Source organism: Lampetra planeri, chromosome 57, assembly GCF_965212315.1.
Source record: "Lampetra planeri chromosome 57, kcLamPlan1.2.h2, whole genome shotgun sequence".
NCBI classification, from domain to species: domain Eukaryota; kingdom Metazoa; phylum Chordata; class Hyperoartia; order Petromyzontiformes; family Petromyzontidae; genus Lampetra; species Lampetra planeri.
The window spans coordinates 693,987-706,373 of NC_136163.1; the positions used below are offsets into that span (position 1 = coordinate 693,987).

At 50.2% G+C, this 12,387-nt stretch overlaps 1 protein-coding gene across 5 annotated transcripts in view; it reads right to left on the reverse strand.

Annotated features, from left to right (window-relative positions):
• Positions 1-11,434, reverse strand: part of LOC144735828 (adhesion G-protein coupled receptor G2-like) — a 55,888-nt gene extending 44,454 nt beyond the window's left edge. For 2 of the 5 annotated variants that reach the window (XM_078618362.1, XM_078618359.1), the window contains exons 1-2: positions 10,930-11,434; positions 3,715-5,187 (exon numbers count right to left, since the gene is read on the reverse strand). In XM_078618362.1, coding sequence (XP_078474488.1) covers positions 3,715-3,812 — 98 coding nt within the window. In that variant the 5' untranslated portion in view covers positions 3,813-5,187; positions 10,930-11,434. Of the gene's footprint in view, positions 1-1,593; positions 1,917-3,714; positions 5,188-10,929 lie in introns of those variants that run through there. The other 3 variants (XM_078618360.1, XM_078618363.1, XM_078618361.1) reach the window with 3 other exon arrangements.
• Positions 11,435-12,387: the final 953 nt, after the last annotated feature.

A 12,387-nucleotide genomic window follows, 5' to 3' on the forward strand; every position in this document is an offset into this window, starting at 1 on the left:
AGCCTGGATGTCACGCAAGAACTGCTGAAACTGTCAGTGGTATAGAGCTTTAGAGCGAATATAATTGATTGCCTTTGCCACTGGTTTCATAACATCGTCAAATTTGAGATGTTTGGCGCAGAGAGCCTGCTGGTGAATGATACGGTGAAGTTTAAAAGCGTTGCCTGCTTCTTCGCTGACTTTATTGCAGATCAGTGTGGACAATCCACTTCGCTCACCAGCCATGGCAGGCGCACCATCGGTAATGATCCCAGAAACTTTACTCCATGGTAGTTTCATATCAACAGCTTCACAAACAGAAACGAAAAAATCAGTTCCTCTGGTTTGCCCATTAAGGCTTTTGAGGTCAAGCAGCTCCTCTGTCACGTTCATGTTGTCATCAACTCCTCTTAAAAAAATAAGTAGTTGTGCAGTGTCAGATGCATCGGCGCTTTCATCGCAGGCTGATGAGAAATAATCAAAAGCCACTCCCCTGTCCCCCAGTTGTCTCTGAATATCTGACGATATGTCCTCAACTCTCCGTGCCACAGTGTTGCGTGCCAGGCAAACATTAATAAATTCTTGCTTATTCTCGGGGCAAATGTTCTCCACCATTTTCATGACACAGTCTTTGATAAATGCACCTTCAGTAAAAGGTTTGCCATGTTTAGCTATTAACATGGCCACTTCGTAGCTGGCTTTGGTGATGTTTTCCTTTGACTCACAGGCCCGCGTGAAGAATCGCTGTTGCAATGCCAGAGCAGCCTGGAGTTGCTTTACTTTTTCAGCGCGGTCACTCCCTGTTAGCTTGTCGTATGTTGTAGCATGTTTAGTTTTGTAGTGTCTCTTTATGTTGACATCCTTAAACAAGGCATCCGTCTCTTTACAAATTAGACAAACACAATTGCCTCGATTTCCAGTGAAGAAGTATTGTAATTCCCACCGCTCCTGAAAGCGGCGGCCCTCACTGTCAACTTTTCTCTTTTTTTGCAGTCGCCATGGCAGAAATAATTCGAGAAGGGTTCGCGGCACGTATGCAAAGCCAGAGGGCATTAGAATGGTGCTGCCACCGTGTGGCGGAAGGAGGAAGTTTTATGATTGATTTATTCTGACAGAGATAGCGAGCCATAAATAACACATTATAAGACCGAAGCTGCGGGCCGTATGAAATCTGACCGCGGGCCGTCATTGGCCCGCGGGCCGGACTTTGGACATGCCTGCTCTAAACGCACGTTTCTAAATGCGAAAGGACCCGAAGAAAAATCCACGCAACCACAGCGAGAGCGACACGCAAACTACAAATCTACAGCAGCAGCAGCAGGCGTCAAGGGTTGCGATCGAACCCAGGACCTCCTCCACACCAGGCGAGGTAGCTAACATTTCTCCACCCATGAATGTGGAATTTCCACCACCGCCTCAGCTGGGCTGCTATACACAGATGTGCACCAACGCCTCAATGCTTACTTGAGCAGGAATTCTTGAACATGTAACAAAGACAAAGATCCTCGTTTAGCCTCCAAACAGGCCGTTGCTGTGTGGGTCAGCGAGAAGCACTTCGCGAAGGGCGGCACGGCACACGAGGGGGGGGGGGGGGGCTAGCAGCAGCAGCCTTACCCAGCACAATACCAGAGGCTCCTCCAGCTGCAGATCGGCGCTCTCCTGCCGAGAGGAGGCAGCAGGGACGAGCGAGGAGACACGCGAGAGGGAGTTTTCACTCCACCGTAGAGGCCTCTCACCCAGTCACCCGAGGAAAGAGTCTGAAAATCGTGCCCCTATTTTTCGGATTAAACGTGCGGGGAAATGGCCAAAGGCTCTAGCCCCCGACGCGACACTTTCTGACGACCTCGTGTTCTTGTTGTCGTTGTTGTTTTGAGTTTACCCGAAAACCCGGAGTGGAGTCGTCCGGGAACGTGGTGTGAGGAGACTTCCGAAACGCGCTTTTCCCACCAAAAAGTAGTGGGGGGGGGGGGGGGGGTCACGTGGCACGTAGGGTGACGTCACTCATATATATTTTTTCATATTTAAACGATCCGAACGTGTCCTTAAAACTACGAACATCCGATATATATTTTTAAACTTAGCCCTGCAGCATACATTTTAAATAAAACAACGAGTGATTTATGCTGAAGATGTTTCAAGTTGATTTTGTAAAAAAAACAACGGAGCAGTGTCTGTTTTCAAAGGGGGCGGCGGGGAAAGGGGAGTCACGTGATTTGCTGGAGGCTTAAGCCGGGTTCCAGAATGACATCGTCCAAACTGCAAAGAAAGGAAGATACGCAATGTCTCCTTCACATATCCCTCGCTCCACGTACAAAATAAGAGTTTTATTTTGTAACACATCACATCAACCGCCAGCGCATTCTGGAAGTGAATCATTTCCACAGAATGTCAGTAGAAGCAAACCTCTGGACCAGGTTCGACATTCGGTGTCTCCCCAGCAGAGCAAGGTTCGCTTGAACCAATGCTGGTGAACTACCACGTGGCTATCGCACGCCTGTCAACCCCTTACCAGTGCCCTACCTTATTACTGACCAATTCCGACCTTATTGGTCACCCCGTGCCCCTTATAGATCTCAACGTTCATCCTACAAAGCCCCATCACAAGGGAGAAACACAAATAGACAAAACATTGTTTTTGTCCGTATTGAAACGGCTGTTCGCCATATGGACCTGAAAACTCAATCTCCCTGTACAATAATACTGGTAAACCGTAAGCCTACGTGTTAAACTAAACCGTATGAGTTGACAGGTATGGGGCAGTACATAAAACACATTCCTGCGGAGGGAGCTGGTAGGAACGTTGGGTTGCTCGGTCAAGGGCCAGGGTCAATGGCGGCGTGGTGAATTCCGCAAATATGCCCGACTGTGAGGGCGGGCACAAGCCGGCGTGAGTAGGTTAAACGTTGAGTTTTATAAGGGCACCACGGGGTGACCAGCCCCTCCCCACCCAGCCCCACCCAGCCCCACCCTCCCCACCCTCCCCTCCTCACCCAGCCCCACCCCACCCTCCCCTCCCCACCCAGCCCCTCCCCACCCTCCCCTCTCCACCCAGCCCCACCCCTCCCATGCACGACGGACACAATAATCCCGTGGGCTGGTGTGACCAGGAGGTTCCAACCAGTATGACGTCACGCACCTAGGGGAGGGGGGGTCAGACATTTGTGACGATGTGTGACGAGGGGGGGTGGGGTTTGAGAAATGTGACGTCACATCAAAATGCGCAACTTTAAATAAATATAGACAACACGTTCTACTTAACTAAATAGACTTTTTTAATAAATGTTTTCTCCTACAACATCAGAGTGCAACGCCACATTAAATACGCACTACAATCACAATAGTTTAAAGCATGTCTTATTTTGGGGGGGGTCTGACTTTTTGTGACGCCGTGTGACGAGGGGGGGGGTCAAAAATCGCCCAAAATCGCGTGACGTCATTTATGGACGGCCCCTATGTTATAGGCAAAGACCCCTCTCTGTCTTCGGTGTGAGGCCCAAGTTGAGCACGAAACTCCGCAATACACAGCGCAGAATCATCACTCGCGTCATTCTGGAAATTATAAATCGTATATCAAAATATAAATCGCATGTAAATAACGAAGAGATAATTGTTTTGTGTCACGGCCAGAAGGGAGCATGGCGGACAAGACGTCATCATCACATCGGTGTTCATCCAACAGTGGGTCGACCATAACCGTAGCGATAGAAGAATTGTGAAATGCGTGAATGGAATTACCCTGAGAGACGGAGACAGGAACACAAGCAGATTATTGGCATCATCCAGCAGTGGATAGTCCGTGACGATGAAAGCACGGAGATATGCGTGTCTGGCATGACGCCCACAGAGGAAGGAGCACGTGGTTTGTAGAGCACACACAGTGTGATGACATCGTCACCACCACCATCATCATCATCATAATCCAGACTGTTGATGAGAGAGAGGCGAGTGGGGCTTGGGGCAGGAGACGTCACGGCGAGAAGGGAGCGTGCTGACGCACGACGATGATCGCAACGGGAATGGTGGCAGCCACGCGAATGGGGAACGCAGCCCCCCACCCCACCGTGGAGGAGACGGAGCGATGGTTCTGGGTGACGTCGTCTCGTGGTGTGGATGGAGCAGCAAGATGATGTGTGGGTGGATCGTTACGTCGCGAGCGGTGGTGGCGGCGGCGGCGACTTTGGGGGAGGAAAGAGATGGCCATCATCCAGCGGTGGATTGACCATGGCTGTCGATGATGACGATATCGTAATTCCCCGACAACATGTTCCTGAGCTGAGTCCTGCGAGTTAGAATGCCGCACGGTTCAGCCAAGTGTGGCTTTTGGGAGCAATTGACGGCATGGCAATTATCCGACGTCATCGAGTTGGTTGGTACATCGTTGACGCGACTTTTTATTTATTTATCATTTCGCTCTAACCAGTAACACGTGCGGAGTACGGACATCATCGCCGTCGTGATGTTCGATCGGAGTGATTGGTTGTTGAGGCGCGTGTTGCCGAGTGGGACCGCAGCCTTAAAAAAGTAACGTTTTGCAAACAACTCAGCGTGGATTCTGCTACAGGGTGTGGCCACAGTCGCTTTGCAATGGGGGGGGGGCGAGGAAAACCCCAAGATAATGATTAATTGTGCACCTCCATTGGAACAGCCTCGCGTTGCTGCCCTACAACCTCAAGCACGCGCCTGGATTCGTGCCCAGGATCTCCTCGGCTGATTCTTTCCAGTGTATTGCTGCGCACTGTATCAGCAGTTTCCGGACAGCAGCTGTCTTGAGTTCCACACTATTTGCCAAACTTAAGAAATGTTAAGTACTACAGAACTGTCTTCATGCGTTGTTGTTGTTGTTGACTGGTCTGGGGTTCAGGGGCAGCCACATCAGAGACCAAACCCTCTTCCAATCCACCACCGTTCACGTAGTTCCTGATTCAATCAATCCCCGAATTTGCGAGGGCAGAATGCAAAGTGACTGTGTTATGGCCACCCTCTCTGTACAGGGTAGCAGCGATCACCCTGCCCCAGCTGCGAATACCGGAGGCTTGGTGCGATCTCCCTCGCTTGGTGCGCAGGATCACTTAAGTTCGACGCCGGACCCTGGCGATGCCTGCTATTGTTTGGCTGCTACGATCAATTCCCACGCGTGGTGGTGGTGGTGATGGTATCAGCCACTCCATGATGAGCTATCATCATCACGAGCTTCGTGGCCTTTACCTGCTGGTGATGAAAATACGCGAAGTTGTTGAAACAATACTGGGCAGGACAAAATGATGTGGTAATATTCTGCTGCTGCTGCTGCTGCGTTAGCGGCGGTGCACAAGCACAACCAATAACAACTAAACTCGTTCCGACGTTTCGGGAAATGACCCTTTTTTATAGCAGATACATAAGACGCGGTGAATACTTTCCTAGATAAATAATACATGTGAATAATATTAATAATTATATTGAATATGATAATGCAACGCTGGACATTGCAGCGGACTACAAACAATGCAATCAAACTGCAGGAAAAAATGACATCATCATGGGGAAACTGATATAGCAATTACAGTTATATTGTGAATATTAAGATATCGTATCGTGAAGAATTACTTCGCGGCAAGCCTGCTTGACACGCACGCGTATACATACATACACACATGTATAACATAGGATAATCACTCAAGTCGCTATAGAGAATATAAGTAACACTGAATAATTAATACAAGTATGTATTTACACATCCCATCATCCACACGGACCAGTCTCAAACAGGAAGCCCGCCCTTGCCTGTAACCACCACCACCACCTATGTTCACGAGCATTGCTTCGAGCGAGCCTGACTGCTGGTGGCGAGACGCCGACTGTCGAAGCCAGCCCTTGCCAGTAACCATCTGGCAGTCCACCATCTCTGGTTCAGTCGCTGCCAACGGCATTGGGCTGTGATCGTCCCTGTAACAGAGCTGCTCAGTTCAATGGGGCCCTACCAGCTGAAATAATAAAGCCTTAAGTCTGTACGCAACTCTACAGATCTCTATACAATCCCAAATACAGTAGCTGTGTGTAATTACAGCAAGGCCGTAGCCACGGAGTCAACATTGGGGGGGACCAAATCTTCCAGGGGGTCTGGGGGTGTCCCCCCCCCCCCAGAAAAAAAATCTAAATTTGAAAACGAATTTCCTGCCTAAAATATAAAAAATTCACTAACACATGCGATTAACTTTTTATTTACTTTTTACAATAATGTCTAACAGTGATTTGTATTACATTGCTCTGTTTTTTTCTTTTTTTTTACCTTTCCTTGTTTCATTGTATGTAATGGCAGAGATTAGGGATTAATAAAGTACAACCATAACCACAATCATATAAACAGAAATCTATTTTATAGCAATATATTGGGGGGGGGACATTTTGAGCATATTTGAATATTGGGGGTGATGTGTCCCCCCCAATATATTAATATTACGGCCTTGCATTGCAGTATATGCATCTCTGTATAACTCTCTGGATATCTGTGTCGGTGTATGACTATGTAACTATGGTGCTCTGTGCAACTCTATGGGTCGCTATGTAAGTATGAGTGGCTATGTAACTATTTGGGTCTCTATGGCTCTCGATGAACTCTGTGAGTCTCTATGTAACTCTGTAGCTCTCGATGTCACTATATGGCTCTGTATGTAACTCGATGGGTCGCTATCTAACTATATGGGTCGCTATGTAACTCTATGGCTCTCTATGAACTCTGTGAGTCTCTATGCAACTCTATGGCTTTCTATGTACCTCTATGGCTCTCTTTATAACTACAGTGTCCTGTAAACTGACGGTCTTGATCTGGCGTCTTCCTTGTAACAGAGATGTTCAACTCCTTGGGCCTCACAGCTGGAATAAAGTCTGAATCATCATAATCATTGAACCATGTAGATTCGCCCCCCCTCCCCCCATCCCTTGTTGCGCGTGAGACTCGAGCTGATGGGAGAGGAGTTCGGACCCCATGCCAGATACCAGCTGCCTGCATAGCTGAGCGGTTAGAGCACCGGTCTCGTAAATCCAGAGGTCGCGAGTTCAAATCTCACCGGGGCCTTAACAATATATTACTTGCCACATCACTCAAATAACACAACCCTTCCACTGGCGCCAGGCCAGTCCCAACTCAACACACACACAGCCTCACAAACCTCCCGCCTCCTTGCCATATCCGTTCCTCCACACAGGAACCACTCGCCAGATATCACTGAAAATATATTCCCGTGGCCAGGAATCGAAGTCAATAAGTATGTGCGCTAACCGTTGCGCCACCGCTCCCCAAACTGATGTTTACAACACACAAACAAGTACAAATGTTGGGAATGTTATTTCTGGGGTTCTTGGCTGACCAGGCAGCGAAGCTGCGTATCGCCACTGAACCAGCGTGGTGAAGTATGGCTTGGGGTGAAAGTGACCAGCAGAGGGCAGCAGCAGCAGGAAACGCGTACTGGGGTCCTCGCACGCAAGTCGAGAAAAAAATATTCAGGATGGGCTGGCTGGTGATTGATTTCTCATAATTACAAAGTCATACAATATATCAGCACAATTGCCTATTGTTCCAGCACCTCCGATTAGCACTGTTGGCTCCCTACAATACGTTAAACAAACATACACAGGCCCAACATACATCGCGTGTTGGAAGTGAGCGGGTATCCAACTCTGGAGCCGGCGTGCTAACTACACACTCACAAATACATACAATGATACATAAACACACGCACTCAAAAACGATCGCTCTGTATAACCTCAATAGACTGTTGAAGACCGGTACACATACGAACACACGCGTACACGCACACTATGTATATAATTGTTAATCATCACAGCGCTTTGTTATTCCACTGCTGGATGAAATCAAGGCCACTATACCCACGTTAGTTAACTCCACCGCGCTGTAAAGAGCCGCAGGCTGGGGTCACCACTCGCCACTGACGTCAGCCGTGGTCAGTCATCGAACCCGGGTTGTCAGGTTTACAGAACAATGCACATTGCCACAGGCACTCGCACACAATGCACGCAATCTCATACAAGTACAAAGGCAAATATGCCCCGTATAGCCTTAAATAGACTGTTGGGGAAAGTGCTGTGCGGGCGTGGTGTGTCATTGTATTACATATTGCACCAGGTACTGCATCAAGGCTGAGTCGACCAAAGGGAGGCCAAGGACCGGCTCACCACTGATGTTGATGAATCGCACTCTGAAGCAGCGGGGTTCGTAGCGCAGTGCGATAAGCATTGCACCACCGCTCCGTGTCAGTGATTATTTATAACTCGATAATGGAGTTATTATTTGGTTCTTTCGGTTAAGTCACGTCTAAAGATAAAATAATAAATTAAATTAAATAATAGAATACGACGTTTCGATTGCAACACAAGCAATCATCATCAGGTATAATGAAATAGCGACATAATATCTAACCAGAAAACTATAGACAGACATATTAGCAGACAGATATCACAAGATACATACATAGCGAGAGCAACACAGGTGACAGAGAGGGGTGATCGTCTCTGTGGGGTGGCCTTAAATAGACAGAGGGGGGGCGGAGGCAGAGAGAGGGAGGGGGGTTAGAAAAAATTAGCATATCAATGAGTGGTCCAAAAGAAAACGTGGTGCTGCGAGTACGATGGCACAGCAAGCAAGCCTGAAAATCAGGAGAAAGACACACTAAAATTAAATAACCTAGTAAAATATCGAAATGTAATGTAATACAACACAGAGGGTCGGTCAACACACAATTAACGCATAGCCTGGTTGATTACGTATTTCAAAGATTGCTAAGTTAGAATTTAAGTGTGAACATTCTAAAGAGGACACAGGCAGAGAAAACAAGTCGCCAGAGAGAGAGAGAAAAAAGATAAGCTTAAAACTTCCCCGTAGAAGTGGTTCAATCTTAATTTTAGAACTTTCGTGACTGCAGGAATTATTATTTGGTTCTTTCGGTTAAGTCACGTCTAAAGATAAAATAATAAATTAAATTAAATAATAGAATACGACGTTTCGATTGCAACACAAGCAATCATCATCAGGTATAATGAAATAGCGACATAATATCTAACCAGAAAACTATAGACAGACATATTAGCAGACAGATATCACAAGATACATACATAGCGAGAGCAACACAGGTGACAGAGAGGGGTGATCGTCTCTGTGGGGTGGCCTTAAATAGACAGAGGGGGGGCGGAGGCAGAGAGAGGGCGGGGGGTTAGAAAAAATTAGCATATCAATGAGTGGTCCAAAAGAAAACGTGGTGCTGCGAGTACGATGGCACAGCAAGCAAGCCTGAAAGTTCTAAAATTAAGATCGATAATGGAGGTTTTTTGGGGGGTATGCATTTAGTACGTACGCATAGGAAACGGGCGGGGGGGGTGTGAGGCCTCGATAGTAATGTGTCTACATTGGCCTTGAAATGAGTGTTAGATAGTCCGGCGGTGGACTGTTTGCTTAAACACGTTAATAGTATTAATCCTTGATCGTTTCTGCGTGGATTGAATATCGGCCGTTCTATAGGATTCGGGGGGAGGTGGGGGTGTAAAAAGGGCGCATGCGTACAGGGAGGGGGTCAGGTTTTGAGAGATTTTTGCGGACGAACTAAATGGATGGCCCCTAATAGCAACAGTGACGAATGATTCCTGAACCAGTTTCTGTCCCCCCTAATCCACCCCTCCCCCCACCGCCTCGCCACGTATTCATTCACAAACCAGCAGTGACCAGTGTGGCGATGTATGGTCAAACAACTATCGGACTGACAAAGGCCTGCACGTTGTTATTATTCGTGTAACTCGTTCAGTGTTTTATCGGGTACGTGGTCTATGCTCTGGGTACAATGTATGTCATTGCGTGTTGAGTTCCGTGTGGGTTCAGGGTTTGTTATGGACGCACCTGGAATTTGCATCGAAAAGCAGAAACAAGAACACGCTGATTAGAGAACACACGCAGTGGATAGATTAGGACTCAGAGACAGAAACAAGAACACGTGGATTAGAGAACACACGCAGGCGAGAGAGATATATTCACATCGATCTACATCCAGCAGTGGATGGACCACGGCTGATGATAGCCATGATAATGAGGAATGTACGTGTGTGTACGTGTGTAAATAGTAAGTGTGTGTGTGTGTGTTGATGCGTTCTGCGTGTCTATGTGTGTGTGTATAGGCCTTTATAAGTGCTCGCTAACAGCGCTTTCCCCAACAGTCTGTTAATGCCATACGGGGGATATTATTGTATTAGTGTAGGTATCAATGCGAGTATGTTAGTGAGTTTATAATGTGTGTATTGAGACGGTGTGTGTGTGTGAGAGGTCGTCTCGTGGTTAGCGCTACGCTGCGCTACGAACCCCGCGACTCGAGTTCGATTCCCGCTAACGGCCAACGCCAGTGAAGGATTATCTGATTCGGTCCTGGGGCCTCCCCTAGGCCGACTCAGCCTCAAATGAGTACCTGGTGCGGTGTGTAAACATCGCCACTAGGGAGACAAACACGGCCGGGCGTGGAGCTAACAGCACTTGCCCCAACAGTCTCTTAAGGCTACTCGGTGGATCGTTATCTTTGTTTTATATGTGGGTAATGTGCTTATGTCTTTTTGTGGGAATATGGTCCTGGGTCTCTCCGAGGTCGACTCAACCTCAAATGAGTGCCTGGTGCGATGTGTCAACATCGCCACTAGGGAGACAAAGGCGGCCGGGCGTGGAGCTAAGCCACCCACGCCGTCGTGGGCCGTGCCAGCATTCATAGGTGCCACTAACAGCACTTGCCCTTGTCGCCATGTGTAGGCTACACGGGGAACCTTTCTCTTATGTTTGGGACGTACTTGTTCAGAGTATAAGCGCGCGCGCGTGTGACTTGTGAACGCCGCGCTGCCCACCATCACAAAATTAACCTGCACCCCCTCTCTCTCTTTGTTGGGGGGGGGGGGGGTGGAGAGGGAGTCGCGGTCCCCTGTTCTCACCTCCCAGCGGCGAGGGGGTCGCGGGACCCCCGGGTCGATGCGGGGTCAGGACCCTGTTCCGGACCCCGAAGTCTCCACGCAGCACTGGGTTCCCGCAAGTCGGAGTCCCGGGGTCTCCGCTCACCCCCCGCTCCCCCCCTCCACTTGCAGCTGTCTTGAAGAGAAGGGTCCCTTTCCGGCAGGGGTCCGGTAGGGGTCCGGCAGGGGTCCGAGAGAGGCACCTTCGGCTGTCCTTCCCTAGCAGGGGTCCGAGAGAGTCGTCCCCGCTCCCCGAGAGTCGAGATCAGTCCTAAAAGGGGTTCTTAGAGAGGGTATCCGAGACTAGGGGGGGGGGGTCTCTTCTACAGGGGTCCTGTACTAGAGGAGGCCGATGCGGGTCGAGGGGATGTCCGCGTACCCCCTTCGACTCGAGCGGAGCAGCGAGCGAGGGGGATGATGATGAAGTCACGACTTCGCTCCCTCTCTGCTGCCCTCCCTCCCCGAGTGTGCGCGACTCGGCGCGTCAGCGGGGAGTGACGCCACAGGACCCCTCTCGAGCCGGGGGAGGGGTGAGGGGGTGAGGGGCGGGGTGAGGGGTGGGGGAGTGATGGGAGGGAGGGGTGCGGAGATGCGTGGAGTTAAAGCGACTTTAGTGATGTGAGGGTGAGTGAAGGAGTGATGGGAGCGAGGGTAATGGGAGGGAGTGATGGGGTGGGGGTGGAGTGATGGGAGGGAGTGATGGGGTGGGGGTGGAGTGATGGGAGGAAGTGATGGGGTGGGGAGGAGTGATGGGAGGGAGTGATGGGGTGGGGAGGAGTGATGGGAGGGAGTGATGGGGTGGGGGGGAGTGATGGGAGGGAGTGATGGGGTGGGGGGGGAGTGATGGGGTGGGGAGGAGTGATGGGAGGGAGTGATGGGAGGGAGTGATGAGGTGGGGGGGAGTGATGGGGTGGGGGGGAGTGATGGGAGGGAGTGATGGGGTGGGGGTGGAGTGATGGGAGGGAGTGATGGGGTGGGGGAGGAGTGATGGGAGGGAGTGATGGGGTGGGGGAGGAGTGATGGGAGGAAGTGATGGGGTGGGGGAGGAGTGATGGGAGGGAGTGATGGGGTGGGGAGGAGTGATGGGAGGGAGTGATGGGGTGGGGGGGGAGTGATGGGGTGGGGAGGAGTGATGGGAGGGAGTGATGGGAGGGAGTGATGGGGTGGGGGGGAGTGATGGAGTGGGGAGGGGAGTGATGGGAGGAAGTGATGGGGTGGGGAGGAGTGATGGGAGGGAGTGATGGAGTGGGGAGGGGAGTGATGGGAGGGAGTGATGGGGTGGGGGGTGATGGGGTGGGGAGGAGTGATGGGAGGGAGTGATGGGGTGGGGAGGGGAGTGATGGAGTGGGGAGGGGAGTTGTTGGTGGGAGTGATGGGGTGTGGAGGGGAGTGATGGGGTGGGGTGGAGCCTTAGGTGAAATGGCGCCGTGTGCGAACTTC